The sequence below is a fragment of the Podarcis raffonei genome, chromosome 2, assembly GCF_027172205.1.
Source record: "Podarcis raffonei isolate rPodRaf1 chromosome 2, rPodRaf1.pri, whole genome shotgun sequence".
Taxonomy (NCBI): Eukaryota; Metazoa; Chordata; class Lepidosauria; order Squamata; family Lacertidae; genus Podarcis; species Podarcis raffonei.
Window position 1 is genome coordinate 120,310,304 of NC_070603.1, and position 19,456 is coordinate 120,329,759.

At 47.3% G+C, this 19,456-nt stretch overlaps 1 protein-coding gene across 2 annotated transcripts; it reads right to left on the reverse strand.

Annotated features, from left to right (window-relative positions):
• Positions 1 to 8,976: 8,976 nt before the first annotated feature.
• LOC128409392 (zinc finger protein RFP-like) lies at positions 8,977 to 19,062 on the reverse strand. 2 transcript variants are annotated; one of them, XM_053379839.1, is made up of 8 exons: positions 18,556 to 19,062; positions 17,366 to 17,461; positions 16,089 to 16,319; positions 14,864 to 14,886; positions 13,486 to 13,604; positions 13,051 to 13,083; positions 11,565 to 11,594; positions 8,977 to 9,714 (listed from the first exon to the last, which is right to left on the reverse strand). In XM_053379839.1, exons 1-8 carry the CDS (start codon positions 18,979 to 18,981, stop codon positions 9,197 to 9,199), a joined length of 1,476 nt encoding a protein of 491 aa, XP_053235814.1. In that variant the 5' UTR covers positions 18,982 to 19,062; the 3' UTR covers positions 8,977 to 9,196. The 2 variants fall into 2 exon arrangements, with proteins under 2 accessions (XP_053235814.1, XP_053235815.1); XM_053379840.1 differs by lacking the exon at positions 11,565 to 11,594 and having other exon boundaries at positions 18,556 to 19,061.
• Positions 19,063 to 19,456: the final 394 nt, after the last annotated feature.

The window sequence follows — 19,456 nt, forward strand, 5'->3', positions numbered from 1 at the left end:
AAACGGTAGATAAACAGAAGCAGAGCTATAGAAAGAGATATACGGAGGATATACACAAATAGATAATTCTCGCTGGACCAAAATAATAAGACTTGTGATGCTGACACACAGGCGTTAAACTCATTGAGTATTGCCAATTAAGTTACTTGCATTTCTGAAAATATATTATCATCAAGCAGAGTAAAAGAGAACCTTACCGAGAGAGGACACGATCCTGCAAATCTCCTTCATAATTTGGCTGTTCAGGGCTCTCTGGTCAGGACCCAGCAGAGCCCATTCCTCTTCAGTGCAACTGAGTCCTGAGAGAGAGGGGGGAGGGGGGAAAATGCTTCCTTGCAAATATCCGGCAAATAGACCGGCCTACAAGCAAAATCCCAAAGCCTTGTTAAGGGGAGGTGAATGGGCATTAACCTCAGGATTAATATACATTGGGACCTTGGTTCTCAAACTTAATCCATTCCGGAGGTCTGTTCCCAAACCAAAGCATTCCAAAACCAAGGCGCGCTTTCCCATAGAAAGTAATGCAAAATGGATTAATCCGTCCCAGACTTCTGAAAACAACCCCTAAAACAGCAATTGATCATGAATTTTACTATCTAATGAGACCATTGATCCATAAAATGAAAGCAATAAACAATGTACTGCAACCACACAATCAATCAGTAGCTGAACTGGGTTCCACACAGTCACACAAAAAAGAGCCGCAAAAACAAAAATGCAAAATAAATAGCAAACACAGACAGACCTCAGCGTATCACTCAAAACAGAAGCATTACACTCAAAATTGAGTCAAGGCACTCAAAACTGAGCACATTCGGCTTCCCAAAAAAGTTTGCAAACACTTCCTGGTTTGCGGTGTTTGGGTTCCAAGTTGTTGGAGTACCAAGGCGTTTGAGAACCAAGGTACCACTGCAGAAGCTTTTTTTCCCACCTGGGAGCCTCTTTCCATTCAAGACAATATTGGGGGCAGATCCAGAGGCAAAATTTGCTACCTCCATCCAAGGAAACAACAGGCATGAGCAGAGTCAAGGGCACATTTCGGCTAGGCAAAAACACTCAAGGAGTGTCTTCTGTGTTGCTGGGAAGGGGGTGGTGGCCTGGGGAGAGTCTCAAGGGCCAGGTAGAGGTTTGGAGGGCCGCAGTTAGTGCCCCTGACTATGATGCCTGAGGTTCCCCACTCCTGATTCAAATCTTCATGAGTGGCGTTGACAGCCTTCCTAGTGGGTAGCAAGATAGCGGTACTGGCAGGGTCCCCGGTCCTGATTCCCTCTACCTGATTTGGTGACCCAGAAAGAGCTTGTCCTCCATCCCAAGGAGAAATGGCTGAGTACGAATTGTCAGCACGGTTTCATCACCTGCGAGAGACAAAGAGGTCAGGAATGTTGGAAGGTCAACAGCAGGGATCATGCAGTTTATCAGCTAAGGGTTAAATCTGGTAGTGTTTAAAGAGAGCTGGCCAAGAGGGGTGGGCGGAGCTGCTGCTTAGCAACCAAGCAGAGCGGCATGACCTTCACTGAGGAAACGTGCTCGGATTGGCTGGGTGGTTCTGAGGGAGCTTTCCTCTGCTATGTTTGGATGAACGTCTCCCTGCACAAGAAGTTTGGGATCAGTTTAGCCCAGGGGTCAGCAACCTTTTTCAGCCATGGGCTGGTCCACTGTCCCTCAGACCATGTGCTGGGCCAGACTATATTGGGGGAGGGGGGGTAATGAATGAATTCTTATGCCCCACAAATAACCCAGAGATGCATTTTAAATAAAAGCACACATTCTACTCATGTAAAAACACCAGGCAGGCCCCACAAATAACCCAGAGATGCTTTTCAAATAAAAGGACACATTCTTCTTCCTTTTTAAAATTAATATTCTTTATTGATTGAAAAACTTACATGTCTGTACAAACATGTACTATCTCTTAACAGGTAAAAATTTTTTTTTATATAAAATAGAAAATTTATAGAGAAAGAAAAAATAAAGAAGTAGCAAACATAAGAAACAAAGAAATAATAATAATAATAAGAAAAGACAAAGTCCTGGAGTGTCCGCGGGCCGGATTGAGAAGGCGATTGGGCCGCACCTGGCCCCCGGGCCTTAGGTCGCCTACCCCTGGTTTAGCAGATGGATGGCCTTATTTCATATATCCCCTTGGATCCTGCAACCTGAGGGACTGGCACTCAGACAAGTGCCACATCATGTTCATCCTGAACTTGCAAGGAGCCATTCTTCTGGTCGAAGGTGCCCCATCTATGCTTACTCCGTAAGGCGGTTTCTCCGTCACCTTCCTGTTTGGTAGGCCACCACAAGGAACGTTTCCTTGGCCTCAGAGAAATCTCCTCCTGCCTCTGCAGTTCGTTCCTTTACCTGAAACAGCAATGAGGACTAGGATCAAAAATAAAATTATAAGAGGGAAAACACTTTTTGGGGAGAGTTGAGACAATCCAGAAGACTTTGGGCAATTAGTGAAACGTTTTAGGGTATCTCCCCCTCACTTTACCAGCTCCTGGGAAATATCTCAGGTGAGGATGTATTTTAATTGATTGTCTGATTTTATGTTAATGTGTTATACATTTGATGTTAGCCGCTCTGAGCCCAGCTTCGGCTGGGGAGGGCAGGATATAAATAAAAATTGTTCTTAACCTGAAACTGTTCTTAACCTGAGGTACCACTTTAGCTAATGGGGCCTCCTGCTGCTGCCGTGCCGCTGGAGCACGATTTCTGTTCTCATCCTGAAGCAAAGTTCTTAACCTGAGGTAATATTTCTGGGTTAGCGGAGTCTGTAACCTGAAGCATATGTAACCCGAGGTACCCCTATAATAGAATAGGACATCCCTGTCTTCATTGGAGAAATGTTGGAGGCTATGTTGCAATACACATTGAGCCTGTCTTATAGCATATCCCAGTTATAACGTACAAGGTAAAAAGGTAAAGGTACCCCTGCCCGTACGGGCCAGTCTTGACAGACTCTAGGGTTGTGCGCTCATCTCACTTAAGAAGCCGGGAGCCAGCGCTGTCCGCAGACACTTCTGGGTCACATGGCCAGCGTGACGAAGCTGCTCTGGCGAATTGGCACCAGCGCAGCACACGGAAACGCTGTTTACCTTCCCAGTATAAAGCGGTACCTATTTATCTACTTGCACTTAAGGGTGCTTTCGAACTGCTAGGTGGGCAGGAGCTGGGACCGAACGACAACCGCCGACCATGCGATTGGCAAGTCCTAGGTGCTGAGGTTTTACCCACAGCGCTACCCGCGTCCCTTTATAACGTACAAGTTCTAATTAAATCCTAATATTTAACAACCTAAACATTTTAGCACCATAGATCTATTACATTATTAAAAACTACTCGTGTCATGGAGAGAAGCGGATGGAGAAACGTTTCTTTCCCTCTCTCATAACACTGGAAATTGCTGGAAGGTTCAGAGCCTGATAAAAGAAAGCATTGCTAAACTATGGAACTCCCTCCCACTGGAGACCGAAGAAGAAGAAGAAGAAGAAGAAGAAGAAGAAGAAGAAGAAGAAGAAGAAGACGAAGACGAAGACGACAAAATCATGGAGGAGATGAGCAACGGTGGCTGTGATTTGACTCTGCAGCAATCGCTCCACGGGCGTGCATTGGTTTTAATTAGTCTCCTCTGAGTTAGTGGGATATCCCCTGGCATTCCTTTTCCCGCCCACAAGAAGCAGGAGAAGCAAAGCAAAACACCCCACATCTTATCTTCTACCTACGCCTGCCCTCAAATTGAGTGGGGGAAGGAACTCTTTCTGCGGCTTGGCCCCTCCGAGGAGCCTGAGACACTTCAGGTTCCCATTCGGTGCTGCCAGCGCGGATGCCAAGAGAAACAGCACCGGAGGACCAAAGAGGTACGGAGCTGATGGACGAGACAACCGCATGTCGAATAAGGTCCGGAAGTGCGTGCTGCATTGCTCTTTTGTGCCCCGTTTTTCTGTGTGAGTCTAAGGCCGCTGCAGGCAGCTCCCCATTTGGAGGAATTGGTGAATTTCTTTGAGCAATAGAGGTGGCCGGGAGGGTGAAGACAGGAAAGAAACCTCCCAGCTCTGGTTTTCTTGTATAGATTTCTGCATGCAATTGCAAAACATCAGAAAAGCAGGGCCCAAACGTCCATTGCAATGGTTTTTCCCCCTTCCCCCAACCCCTTAAACCTTTGCATTAGGGGGGCAGAGAAGGGAACGGGTGCTGTGGTGCAAAGTCAGGTGCCTGGATGGATGGGGAAAGCTGTGGTCCTTTGAGAAGGCTTTAAAAGTGGATTAAGCATCCTCCCGAGAGGACGAGGCCGTCAGCAGCCCTGGCTCAGTTTCCCCTTCACTGTCGAGACAAGAGATGCGTCTGAATACCAGGCTCAGGGAATCTTTTAAGTGTCACTGTTGACCTCCGGTCCAGCTTGCCGGCTTTCCATCGGGGCATCTGGTGGACCACTGTGAGAACAGGAGGCTGGACTGGGTGGGCCACTGGCTGCGTCCAGATGCAGGGCTCTACTTGGGCCGGCTGAATGGAGCCTTCATTCTCAGAGGCAGTCTATCTTGGAATACCAGTTTCTGGGAATTTGCAGGTGGGGAGAGGCACTGCGGCACTTAGGGGCTTCCCACAAGAATCTGTTTGACGACTGTGGTGGAATCTAGACACATATAAAAATGCTTTTTTTTTTAAAGAAAAAGTTTTTTAAAAAATATATTGAATTTGCCATAAGCTCACCATTGCCATCTAGTGTCACATTTGTATAATGCACTTAAAACACATTAAAACGTTATATTTGCAGCTGTATAGCTGAGTCCTGTGAGAACAGGAAACTTGACAAGGTGGGCCACATTGGAAAATGTTTATTGAATATATGGGTGGGGGATTGTGCACACTTGAAAACATTGGCAGCATTAAGATAAATTCAACAGTGTATTTTTAAAAAGTTTTTTATTTATACTTTTCAAATTTATAAATTTAATTAGTATTACAATCAATTTAACATTTCAAAATTTGACTTCCTTCCCCCTCTTTCTGCACTACATTGGCTCCCAGTACGTTTCCAAGCACAATTCAAAGTGTTGGTGCTGACCATTAAAGCCCTAAATGGCCACGGTCCAGTATACCTGAAGGAGCGTCTCCACCCCCATCATTCAACCCGGACACTGAGGTCCAGCACCAAGGGCCTTCTGGCAGTTCCCTCCCTCAGGCAAATATGTTTAAGCTGAAGAATGACAAAGGGAAGGTGTGGTAGATTACTGCCAGTTTTTGATATTGGATGGTAGATCTCAGGCTACTTGTGGTTGGACGTGCCTGATCTAGCAGATATAGATGATCTGATTAGAAAAATAATGGGGTTGATGGATGGAGTGGGAGGAAAGTTTATTTTGAAGAGTCTATCTCTGTGTTGCACCAGCTGCAGTTAATAACAAAATGGATTGTGTTTTGTTGATGAATAGTTATTATTTTTTTAAAAGAAGCAAGACCCCACCCCAGGTTAATTAGTTAAGTCCTCAAATGTTCTAGACTCCATTATGAAGCATCTCAACTTGATGGCTCCCAACCAAGGCCAGGGACACATCACAAGGGCAGCCACAGACCCACACTGACAACCACAGCTCCCAGTAACTCACACTGTATTTGTCCTCTGGGGGCTTCCCACTGGGGCACCTGATCAGCTAGTGGGAGAAGAGGAATCTGGACTAGATGGGCCTCTGGGTCTGCACTGCCTTGTCGTGAAGACCGTTTAAGATAAGAGGACGCCATTTTCTGTTCAACTCTTACGATGCAATCTTGGTTTAGTGATTGTAACATCATGACTGGCCTGTATCATTCAGCTGCATGTTTCTCTCTGGGGCTCTAAATGGGGTCTTGTTTTGAGTGTGACTTTTGGATGTGAATATATGAACTTGTCGGACTCCTTATTAATTGCTTTTCACCTAAGACAGGAATTAGTTGGGTCTTCAGAAAGTTAAACGAATAGCACAAAGAAGGTCATGAGCATTACTTCAAAAATGGGGAAGAGCTGCAGCTCAGGGCAACAGTGTCTGCTTTTTCCAGGTTCAACCCCCTCATCTCCGCTGGGAAAGGTGCCGGTCTGAAATCCAGTAGAGCCACAGCCACTTAGTGTAAGTAGACACTGCAGAGCAAGATGTCCCTGCATCTAAAGCACCAATGCAGCTCAATCACACACACACACACACACACACACACACACACACACACACACACCAGTGCATGGCATCTCCAGGATTGACTTTCTGTTCCCACAGTTCAGGGAGACCGGAGCTGAGAGATGTTGTGTTGTGTTTGAGAGGCCTGCTCCTTCCTGATTTGTTTTCTGCTGCCTCAAGAAACCAGTTGTTGTTAATTCAAGAAAGTTCTCTGTCAAGGCTTCCTGTCCCAGGAAGGGACAAACAAACTGCCCACCCACTGCTCTGGTCCCCATGATGGAGGCAGAGACACATTATCTCCACATTGCAGATCCTCATAGCAGTAGAAGTTGTGGCCCTCCAAGAAAGCTGAATGGTGGGAGATCCAGGACAAAGCATTTCGTTGTGCAGCACATAATTGAGCTATGGAACTCACTGCCACTGGAGGCAGAGATGGCTACCAGCTTAAAATCATGGAACTGCAGAGTTAGAAGGGACCACAAGGGTCACCTAGTCCAGATCTCTGCAACGCAGGAATCTTTTGCCCAACGTGGTGCTCAAGCCGGTGACTCTTAGATTAAGACTATCGTGCTCCACCCACCGAGCTGGGGACAAGACAAGGGGACAAATTCATGGAGCACTAGGCTGTGAAGCACAGTGGCTCTGCTCTGCCTCCAGTCGAGGCAGCAGGCTTCTAAATCTTGTCAGCTTCGCCTTTGAGCCGGTGCCAACGACTGGGCTCAACCTCTTCAGCCCCGACTGGGCCAGGTGAGCTGGGAGAGCACTCCCAGAGACCTTCCACTGCAGGGAGCACGTCTAAGTGCTGTGGACTCACAACTCGGAGCTGTGAGCACCAAACTCAGTTCCAAAGCACAGCAGAGTATATATTACACGAACGACGGCTCTGAAGCATAACTTATTCTTTTACAGCTACTGCAAAACTAAAATACAGTGGTGCCTCGCAAGACGAAAATAATCCGTTCCACGAGTCTCTTCGTCTAGCGGTTTTTTCGTCTTGCGAAGCAACCCTATTAGCGGATTAGCGCTATTAGCGGTTTAGCAGCTATTAAAGGCTTAGCGGCTTAGCGGCTAAAAGGCTACTAGCGGCTTAGCGGCTATTAAAGGCTTAGCGGCTTAGCGGCTAAAAGGCTATTAGCGGCTTAGAAAAAGGGGGGGGGGAGCGGAAAAAAACGCAAGACTCGCAAGACGTTTCCGTCTTGCGAAGCAAGCCCATAGGGAAAATCGTCTTGCGAAGTGCATCGAAAAATGGAAAACCCTTTCGTCTAGCGGGTTTTTCGTCTTGCGAGGAATTCGTCTTGCGGGGCACCACTGTGAACTACTAAAGACTATCGGAGACGCTGGACTGCATGAGTGTTACAGTTGCTTGAGCGGTCACCTTATCTCTATACAGTGGTACCTCGGGTTACATACGCTTCAGGTTACAGACTCCGCTAACCCAGAAATAGTGCTTCAGGTTAAGAACTTTGCTTCAAGATGAGAACAGAAATCGTGCTCCGGCGGCGCAGCAGCAGCAGGAGGACCCATTTGCTAAAGAGGTGCTTCAGGTTAAGAACAGTTTCAGGTTAAGAACGGACCTCTGGAATGAATTAAGTACTTAACCCGAGGTACCACTGTACAGATAACACTCAGACACCCACAGGCTGGAGCTGAGGAAGCGATGAGCAAATCCCACCCTCCTTTCTGAAACATTGTCAGCAGATTCTTGCAATGGGAGGGGTGAAATATCCACAGATCTCAGATGCTGGAAACTGCAGGGGGGGCGGGAGGCTGGTTTTGCTCTCTGGTTCTGCTTGCAGGTGTCCCACAGGCATCTGGGTGGCCCCTCTTGGGCGCTGGACCAAATGGGCCACTTTTGTGTCCTCCCACGGGGTGAGTGGAAACTCACAGGGAAATGTATGATGACACACAAACATCACCAACATCATATGGGGGATGGAGCAAGGGGAGGTGGCCCTCAGGCAGGTGGGGGGGGGAGGTGTCTTTATTTTGACATGTGCCACCACCCAGTGGGAAATGCAGGAAAAAGAGATCAGGCTGCACCGGTCAGTAGTCGGCGGCCCTGATAGTGGAGCCAGGGAGAGTCCTGCCAGATCTTTGAGGGGTCAATTCCACAGGCATTTGTTGTTCTAGCTCTTAGTATCCAGGAGAGAAATCAGATGCAGCTGGTGCTGAAAAGACCCTCCTTGGGGGAGCATTGTGCATTTGGGGTGGGGCTGAGGAACACGGGGAAGGTGTCCTGCGTAATGTATAGGGCAGCACAGCCCATGGGGCCCCCTCCAGAAGCTGCCGGACTGCAGCTCCCATCCTCTCTGACCCCTGGCCATGCTGGATGCGTCAGAGGGGAGTTGGAGTCCAGCATTATCCAGAGGACACCCCATTTGCTGCCTGATATACAGAATCCAGCCTGTAAATACGGAACGTTAATGCATCAACCCTAAACACGTATAACTGGGCCGAAGCCCCACTCAATGCAATGAGGTTCATTTCTGGCAACGTGTGGAGATGGGGAGGCTGTATTTGCAGAGGGCATTTGAAGCTGACACCCTGTTCAATTTTTTTTTAATTTTCTTCCCATCTGAGGTCTCCAGAGTAAGGATCTGATGCGGGGGACGGGGTTCATTTTTTAGTCCTCTAGTAATCCAATGAAGCATGCATTTTCACAGCTGTATAAGATATTGTGGGCAGAGTTGTGCTGGATCCTGAGGGTCATCTAGTCCCACCCCTTGCAGTGCAGGAAACCTTTCCCAATCTGGGGCTCCAACCCACAACCCTGGGATTAAGAGTCTCATGCTCTTCCAAATCAGACATCTCAAAAGGAAAACAAGACTGAAGGTGAGGAAAAGATGATTTATTGGGACTGTTAAAAGTGTGACTGTCTCTTTAAGAAGAAGCAAGCTGCAGAGGGAATTCTGGAGAAAGGAATGAAAATGAATCTTCTCAAAGGGCCCTTGAAAAACTGCCCAAGGTTCTCCTGGTGGGTAAATGATTTTTATGTCAGTCACTCTGGTCTGGAGAGAAACTCCTGCTGGGCCTGAGAGGCAGATTTAGTCTCCTCAGGAGATACTGAGGTGGGTTTTATTTTCCCACAGATGAAAGAAAGGGAGGAGGGTCTCTCCCGAGAACGAGGCTCCTGAGAACGTGTAGAGTTTGGCTCCTGAGTCAGCGACAGAAAAAGACACACGTCCCCCTTCATAGTCCAGAGTCACCCGGATCCTCCTGGGCGTCTTCCTCAGGGACAGAAGAGAGTATTTAGGGGATGTCCAGGCCATGTACTCCCCTCTCGACCTCCCCACAGCCCAGATCCCCTCCTCAGGGCTAAAGGAGAAGCGGCCCTTTCTCTTCACAGACTTCCTGGCAACCCCCACAGACCACCATTCCCCACTTTCCACAGTGACTTCCCAGAAATGTCTGCCTGCTGTGAATCCCTCACGTCCCAACACACAAAAATAGAAGTTGAATCTCTCAGGATTGTCAGGCAGGGCTTGAGGTTTGTCTCCCAATCTCAGGCTTTTCCGATCCTTGGACAGGATGAGTTGGGGATGGGCTGTGTCTGGATCCAGAGTGACATTTGCTGTTGGGGAGAAGATGAGGGAAAGAGAAGAGAGGCAGAGTCAGCAGAGATAGAGAGATGGACATCCTAATCCAAGAAACACCCGAAAAACCCAGATTCCCTTTCAGATCAAGGGGATTTATTTGCTTCGCATGCTAGACTGAGACTCCTTCTTGCAGACTCTCATCAGAATAAATAACTTCCTTGTTGATTTTTAACTCAGTTTCCTTCACTTTCTTATATTCAATGTCCATTGTGCCTGCCCTCCTCTCAACCCAGGCATTTTCAAAGGGGAAAAACCACCCAGTAAACCTTTTACTCAGCTCTTCTGTGTTATCTAAGAGGAAAGAGAGGAGAATTGGAGGAGGCAGGAGAGGAGAGAAGCTGCTTTCCTCTGACAATCTCTGTGGGAATTGGCCTTTGGGGACCTCTGGGTTGGGCTGGGAGATGAGAACTCCCCTGTAATAATAATAATAATAATAATAATAATAATAATAATAATAATATCAACATTTGCACCTCCCTTCATATATAGGTCTCAGGGTGGTTCACAGCATAAAACTACAACATAAAACCACATATAGGCCTCCCCTCACTTTCGCGGGGGTCACATTCTGGGCCCTCGTGCCCACAAGTGAAAATGGCGTTAAGTGGGGAGCCTGTTTATTCCTGCAGGTGGCAGGCCAATTTTACAAAGGACTGCTTATTCCATGCTTCTCTTTGGGATTTCATATATATACCATAAGACTAGTGCCCTGGGGGAAGCGGGGAATAACTCAAAAGGTTACAAGTTTGGGGCTGAGACAGTCATGATAGGCAAGTGTAGGGCTGCCCTATTTTGAAGAGCAAGAAAGAGGACACATTTGCCAACTTTGACTTTTAACCATGGATCGCTATGACGACTCTCATTTTAAATACCCCTACTATATGTAGGCTGTAGTAGGTGTGATATATTGCTAGTAGCAATGCTCTTAACTTTCAACAAAAGAATAGTAAGAACACATATAGCTCCCTCACTTGCCACATGAAATATTTGGGCACATGTTCACATCTTTCTGAACGTAAGTGCGCACATAACAATTTATTAACCTGTTAACATCTGCATGTGGACTCTCCTTAAGGGCAGGGGGATCTTAACTCTTGCCCTCCCGGACTCCTCCTCCAAGATCTTATAGCTGAGCTAGCGTCCTTTTAGTTCAGCCACAAGAGAAGGGATTTTTACAGTATGCCACTAGCTTAAGATGCAGCTCTGTTGTGATTCTCTGCTGCAGACTAGCCTAACCGGGTGCCTTAGATCTGACTCTAATGCAGGCATCAACAACCTTGGCCCTCCAGCTGTTTTGGGACTACAACTCCCATGATCCCTAGCTAACAGGACCAGTGGTCAGGGATTATGGGAATTGTAGTACCGAAACATTTGGAGGGCCGAGGTGGCCTATGCCTGCTCTAATGCAATATTAAAATTTTCATGAGTTCTTGTAAACCAAAAAACCGAACAAAAAACCTTGGGGACATTTTGCCAAATTTTAAAAATCTGCCCCGATACAAATTTTAAGAAATTTTGATCATGAAAATAGAAGACATGGCTGGGAAAAAGATAACACATGGCAACCAGGCCTGAAAAAGGTCACATGATGGAAAAGCAACCCAACTCTCTCTAGCCAGGAGTAAAACTCTTCCCTCCTCCGCCTGATCCTTCTGGGAAGTTTCTCTCCCCCCTTCAAGTCCACCTTCTCTGCCTTTGTGGTACAAACAGCAGGGCTAAAGTCAAGCGGTGGATGGTTCTCAACTGTACAGAAGAGACTCTTGACCCCCCATGAAACACTAGTCCCCACCCCTCCTGTGAATTCGGGTCTCCATGTGAATTTTACCTCTGCGGAGATTTCTGAATGACTGAACATCTGAGGAAGCAAAAAGATAGGCTTAATGGTCTACACTGCAATAGTTCAAAGAAAATCTTTTTACAAAACATCACCATAACATAGCACCTGTTGTTTCCTTATTTCAAGCAAAAGATGACATCATAAAACAAGTAATTGAAAGACAACAACTGTAGGCCTAAGGAATTAAAACAACTAACATGTTTAGCTATTATTCCTGCATTGCAGGGGGTTGGACTAGATCAGGGGTCAGCAAACTTTTTCAGCAGGGGGCCGGTCCACTGTCCTCAGACCTTGTGGGGGGCCGAACTATATTTTTTTTGGGGGGGGAATGAACAAAATCCTATGCCCCACAAATAACCCAGAGATGCATTTTAAATAAAAGGACACATTCTACTCATGTAAAAACACGCTGATTCCTGGACAGTCCGCGGACCAGATTTAGAAGGAGATTGGGCCAGATCCAGCCCCCAGGCCTTAGTTTGCCTACCAATGGACTAGATGACCCTTGGGATCCTTTCAAACTCTACTATTCCATGATTCCAGGGGGAAATCAGAAATGGTAAACCATCCTAGAAAATGGCAGAATACAACCATTCAAAATCCACGAATGAAATGGGGATCTGTACTGGAGGACTGGAGGAAGGTTAACATCTGCGCCAAGTGAACTGGTGGGGGAAAGCTGTTGAAACCGGAATTTCCAAGCATGCTGACAAAGCAGATTGCAGAGGAAGAATCAGCAGAGCTTTACCCTGTAAGTCAAAGGGTCTCATGCAATGGGAAGTCCTCCCTCATGGAATGGGGCTGATCTCATAAGAACTGTGGGAACTCTCATGAGATGGGGATGGCTGAAGCACGAGAAATGGCTGGTGAAATGGCCGTGGCTCTGCTGCTGGGAGACCGGCCTGGGCAGGAGGTGGAGGAGGGACTGGGTGCTTGCGGTTTCCCCTTTTAACACACCTCACAAGGGAGAAATCCAAGCAAATCTCAAGAAGCCTCAAAAGAACTTCTCCAGATTGTGTGGAGGGAAAACAAAATGCAAGGGAGATTCCCTATACACGAGAACTTGAAAACAGGGACACTGGACTGACCCTGCAGGATTTTCCTTCAGGGTTTTGTAAGATATTGTAAGGCTCTGAGGCTTTCCCCCCACAATTGAGCAGTATATACATTTTATGAAAGAAAGCAAAATCTATAAAATCGAGGGTGAAACCAGGATACTAGTCTATAGGCAGGAATGGAACTCAGACTGGTGTGCAGGTTCTTCACAGGGACAAGCTCTGCCCCCAGTCCAAGCCTTCAAACCCTCTCCCAGTTCATTCATGGGACAGACAAAGAGCCCAAACCCCCTAGAGGACTGTTTCCCAGAGTGACGCCATTGATGGGGGTCCCAAAGTCTGCAGAACAGACGGTTCAACACCCATGAAATATCAGTCCCCATCCCTCCTGTCAAATTGTTCCTCCCCTGGAAATTTACCTTTCTGAATCTGTTTTCTGTATAACACAGCATCTGAGGAAGCAAAAAGATATAACGTGTAAGGGCAACACTCTTCCACCTGAGATAAATCTCCATACAAAAGTAACACTTCATAATGTAGCATCCTTTAATTGACTCCATTCAGAGCAGGAGAACCTCCAAAAGGACAACCCCAGATTGTGAAGACTGGTAACCAAAAGGAAAAGGAGCTTCAATATAATTGAAAACAGATACGCTCTGGTTCAGGCTTCCTTTACAGGATCCAGCGTCACAATATACATGGGCCATTCTGGGGGACAGGAAATGAAGGCTGGAGCCCCAAGAAGGAAGGTATCCTGGGGTTACTCAATTCCATGCAGTAAGAGCCTGGCATGTTCAGTTCTGAAGAAATAATAGAGTTCCCAGTGTGAAATCCTGGCAGCCAATTTTAATTACCTTTCCATTGTTTCATTGCATCCTCCACAAGGTGATTTACATCACAGGATTCCAAGATCCTGTTCCTCAGTTCTGGAGGGAAAGGCAGTGGGTTCTCTGGACTCTCTCTTTTCTCATACCTGGTGAAAAGAAAAACAATGAATGGCCCCATTGTGGCACCGTCTCCCTAATTATTGCAGGAGATCTCAATAACATGAACAAAGTTGAAGTTTATTTCCCAACAGGTAATTCATCGTGATCTGTTGACACCCACCTCCAAGCCCTGGTCAATGGCTTCATAAGGATGCTAAACAGCACAAGGGACAAGAAGCAACCCTGTGCAACATCACCGCAGGGCTCCCATGGCTTCAAACAATGCTGCCCCATAACAACTTTCTGGAAAGATCCCAGGACACAAGGGCCAAACCCCTGAAATGGAGTGCCTGCAATCCCTCCCTCCCTGAGCCTCTTTAGAGGATGTGAAGAAGAAGAGGAGGAGGAAGAAGAAGAAGAAGAAGAAGAAGAGGAGGAGGAGGAGTTTGGATTTGATATCCCGCTTTATCATGACCCTAAGGAGTCTCAAAGCGGCTAACATTCTCCTTTCCCTTCCTCCCCCACAACAAACACTCTGTGAGGTGAGTGGGACTGAGAGACTTCAGAGAAGTGTGACTGGCCCAAGGTCACCCAGCAGCTGCATGTGGAGGAGCGGAGATGCGAACCCGGTTCCCCAGATTACGAGTCCACCGCTCTTAACCATTACACCACGCTGGCTAGTTAGTGATGTCAAAAGCTGCCAAGCGGTCAAGGAGAACAACCTCCACCCTCCCTGCATCCCCTCTCTCACACAGGAAGTGCGCAACCCCATGCCCCATGGGACTCTCCCTCCAGAGGCATCAAACAACCTGACTTTCACCCCCCACTCAAGACCACCTTCAGCCTCTCACATTGGAAACACTCCCAAGAAAAAGAACCAACCCATTCTAGACCAACAGGCCTTTTCTCCCTCAGTGCCTCAAGGGGGCTGAGTTGGGGGGCTTCCTTTGGGACGTGGAAATATATTGGTACGTCCTAAGCTGTTCCCAGGGATCTTTGGCACTTTCTCTTCTACATGTTTGAAATTACCAAAGTCAATGAACAGAAGGTGGAAGAGAAAGAAAAGAGCCCCCTTCCCTGTGTGAAGTGATGTGGGGAGGGAGGGAGGAGGCAGCTTACCTTGAACCTTGGAGGGAGAATTGGGGGGCTACAAGTTCAAAAGAGGGGGCCCTGCTTTTACCTGTGAGGTGCCTCAGGGAGTGAGTCCTCCAGTCTCCCCCCTGCAGCCCCTGGAGGGCCATGTCTGAGGTTCTTGCATCCCGGCCTCATGGAGGGATGCTAATGGAAATGAGCCAGATCCACTTACCTCTGCAAGGTGCTTCTCACATCCTAGAGGGGAAAAGAGAAGGGAATTCACTGCACACCACAGGCCACACTAGGAATACCCCCTCAGACCCTGGCCCTTGGATGTCAGTCTGCCTGGCACATGGCAAGGTTGTGGGCAGGGATGGTGGAATCAGCCAGTTTTGGTTTCTCACAGCTTTTATTTCTCCAATCTGAAATTATTAATTTTTCCAGTATCAAGTTCTCCACATTTCCACATCTGTTTACAATTATTTTTTAAGAATCCTTATGAAAATCCACCAGCATTTTAGGGAAATTTAATATTTGTGGGTTCAGGAGAAGATTCCATCCCATCTCTTGTCTTAGATTATAATTTATTAACTTTAATCCCATTTGCATTGTGCAATTCAGACGTAAGTAAGCCTACAGGATATTCCTACCAGGGAACTGTCCCAAGTTGTCTTCCACAGATGTCCCCAAATTTCAAATTCTACTTTCCAACTGGAAATAAAAAAGCACCTGCAGCATAAAATGCCTCCAAAGGGGTAATAAAACAGCTCAGTGTTTCTTTGGGCTCCTCCACACTTCTGCTTTCCCCGTGCCCAGAAAACACAAGTCCAAGTGGTTTTGCCTTTGCCCTTCCGCTTTCCCTCAGGGAAAACCTGCTCCTTAGTTCAAAATCAAAGCAAACGTCAATCTGGAGAAAACCTGGCTGAGGTTTGCTCTCATTCAGCAGCAAACAGCGGGTTTTCCTGGAGGAAAGGGGTGGGACAAGCAGCAGACTGGATGAGTCCCTCTGTCTTGCTCTTTCGTCACTGTGACTGAGCACCATTTTGGGCTGATCTGGATCCACTGTGAAGGGGATCAACCCAGAAGTTGTGGAGGGAACAGGAAGAGAAGTTTGGTCAAGAGACTGGCTCATGTCAGAAGGAGGCCTGAACTCAACCTCGCTGAAGCCCAGCCCAGGGCAGGAAGGCAGCATTGCCAAGAAGGAAGGCATTTGGAGACAAATCATCAGCAAAGAGCAGAAAACCACCTCCTGTTCCATCAAGAACACAGAAGAATCTCTAGTCTGCATTCAGGTGAGTTAAGCATCCCAGGTCTCTTGGGTCTTCCTGTCCATTAGATACCTGACTAGAGGCTCCATCATCTGAGCCCCTGCACTCCTTGTATACATGAAAGGGGCACATAAAGGATGGGAGGCAGCCTTTTCCTGGAGCCTTGGGCTCTTCCTGCCACCGTCTTACCTGCAGGAGTTCACTCGCTGGCTGCTGACGCTTCTCCTCCATCTCCTGGATGATCCTCTCAAGAGAGGAGAGTTTCCTGGAGAGTCTGGCCAGCTGCTCATCCCTTCTCCCTGCAATCTCCTTCTCCACCTCTTCCACATGATTCAGCAGACCTTTTTCTTGTTCTTCCAGGAACTGGCGCAGTTCTCTGAACTTCTCCACAATCTTCAGCCTCTCTGTTTCTGTTAATTTCTGCAAGAAAAGAGGAGGTCTGAGTGTGTTTGGTCCTTAGCCTCGAAACAGCAGAAAGAAAATTATGAGAATTCCACAGGGAGGACACTTCTGATTTTTCTATAGACATGAAACCTCCAGTGGCTAAAGAAGTAAACCTATATTTTGAGGGGAGGCCCTCTCCATTGCTGTTTCTGTTGACTTCTATTTTGCAGACGGATAGAGCCTAAAGGAAGGAGCTCTTTTTTCCTAGCCATGGATTTTCCCTGCATGTTTTGGGGCATGGCATAACCAGAGTTCAGAGCTGTTCAGAGAACATCCAGGGACATAAAACACCCCTCAGTTTAGACTGGGGCCATTTAGGTGTAGGAAGGAACAGAAACAGAGGAGAACAAAGTGCAGAGTTCATCCCCATAGCTCCCCTGTTTTCTTTAAAGGTTTTAAAAAGCCTGAGTTTCCTAAAAATGAACAAGAAAGCACATTTAGAATTCAGTTCTTTAGTACTATTTATGGTAAATCAGGATTTGGATTAAATTGCTTCCACCCTTTCAGCTCACAAGTCCTCAAGCTTCTCCTTGACTGCTATTCACATAATAAATGACAAGGGGAAATAAACTCAATTTAGCTGCATTCCAAGGTGAACTTACCTAATTCGCTATTGCTGAAAAAATATGGAGACCAAAACAGAGCTTTAAAATTCTGATATTTTCAAGCTTGACCCAGCCAGGTAATATTCACAAAAAATGTATTTATGAGGGTAAAGTACAGATCAGAATATTTATACAAGGAGGTAGCTACCCTAACATCTGATTCATAACAGACCGATATGGAAAAAGGAGAAATGTGGAGAAGCTGAAACAGGCAGATTTCTCCATCCCTCCTCAGTCCTGACTCTCTTCTTCTTCTTCTTCTTCTTCTTCTTCTTCTTCTTCTTCTCCTCCTCCTCCTCCTCCTCCTCCTCCTCTTCCTCTTCCTCTTCCTCTTCCTCTCTATTGAATTTATATACTGCCCTATACCTGGAGGTCTCAAGTGCTTGTTCCCTGTCTAGTAACAACAGAGACACTTACAAGGAGGTCTTTGCTTTCCTTGTCCAGATCTGCTTGATAGGCCAGAATTTCCTCTCTCTCTTTCCTCAGAATCTCCAGGCGGCGACAGATCTCTCCCTAAAGAGAAAAGGAAAAACTCAGCTTTGACTGAGACACACAGAGAAATTAAAATCATAATGGCTTCTTGCGCCCAGTGGCCTTGCTAGAATAGCAAAGTAGTTTCCTGGTGGAAATAAAAGTACAGAGGTTTTCAGCCTTTTTGGGTCCACGGCTCCATGGATCAACCACCGTGTGGGGCTCAGGATCCCAGTTAGGTCCCCCCTTGCCTGCAGAGCTGGCAGCCCCTCACCTTTTCTCAAACACCCTCCCTTGTGGAGTGATCTCTCAGCCTCCTCCCCTCTCCTTGGGGGTCCCAGCCTGACTTCTCACCTTGAGGTCTCAGGGAGAAGTGGGAAGAGGAGGAGGAGGAGGAGGAGGAGGAGGAGGAGGAGGAAGGGCTAAGGCAGGATCCAACCTGGGATGTACCAGTCAAGCGTCAAAGAGATACTAGTGAGGTCAGCCCAAGAGGCGAGAGATGCAGGGATAGACCAGAGCACCTCAAAATTTGGGGTGGGAGGAGATCCTCAGCCCCCCCAAAACCTCATTGCAGAGGCTCCACATCACCCCCAGAATAAGCCACCAGTAGGTGCTTCCACTCCCCACTCCCAAATCTGCTTCCAACAAATACTTGGAGGGTGGGATCCGGCACCATCTGGTCAATTCCTGGCTAACAGTCCCTGCCCCACCCCCAGCTGATCCCTTGCTGCTCTCTGCTTTGCAGGGCATTGAGGAGGAATCCTGGTAACCAAAGGAGACATGTACTTAGCTGTCTATGTGCCATTTACATTTGTACTGTTCTAAATATGTACAAAGCAGCCTTTCTGGGGGATGTGGACAAGGTTAACCCTTTCTCTCCCTGCCAAGGTCCCAGTTCAAATCTTTGAAGCTGCTGTGAGTATTTCAAGATCCCCTTGTCCCCCTGGCAGAGAGAAAGACTTCAACTCCCCCCTCCAGCCATCCCAGGAGCCCTCAGGCTTCCCCTGGGCTGCTTCCAAGGTGATAAACAACGACCAATTTATGCCATGCCTACTTTGGACTTCAGAATTACAAAGAAAACCTCCCAAGAAGAATCCACAGCTATTTCTCCCCCTCCAGATCCAGAGATCTCCTACCTTGTATTCCTCCAAAGCCTCTTCCAGAGGAATCACCTTGTGATTTTCATGTGCCTTTGACTTGTCACACACCAGGCAGATGGGGGCTTCGTGGACTTTGCAGAAGAGCTTGAGGGGCTCCTGGTGCTTCTCGCAGATTCTCCCTTTCCCTCCTTCCTCCTTTCCCTCTTGAAGGCTGAGATTCTTCACTATTTCCACCATATTAGCCAGTTGCCTGTTGGAGACGAGGCTCCTTCTGTGGACTCTTTCTCTGCACTGAGGGCAGGAAGCCTCTGCCTCCGATTCCCCCCAGAACAGGACCAGGCAGGATCGGCAGAAGTTGTGCCCACACTCTGGGATGGTCACTGGATCCTTGAAGTAATCCAGGCAGATGGAGCAAGTGGCTTCATCACGGAGACGCTGGATGTGACCCCCCGCAGCAGCCATGGCTCCCTCGTGCTGAAGACCCGAGTTAAGTTTCGCTTTTTCAGTTTTCAGTCACTGGGAGTTTCCCTTCCTGGAAATGACTCGGTGATCATGTGATCTTTATTTTTTTAAAAACACACACACACACATCTCTCTAGGTCTTTGCATTTGCTGAATGTTTTCTCAAGTAGCAGCCAATGCTTTTGGATTCACTCCCATACACACAAACACACATGTACCTAGTAAGTTGTGGTATTCACACTGCAACATTTTTCATTCGTAGGTTTTTTTATTCATAGCAGGCGGGACTTGATTCGATGAAGAGAACTCCTAAAAATCTGGTTGCTAGTTCTAACTTTATCCCCTTTTAGCATGCTGGCAAAGAACTTCAGATTGAAACAGACGCTTTCAGCCTTGCCAACCTGGTGCCCTCTGTTTCCTTAAGACTACAGCTCCCATCATCCCTGGCCAGGACATCTGCAGGTATGGTTGGGAA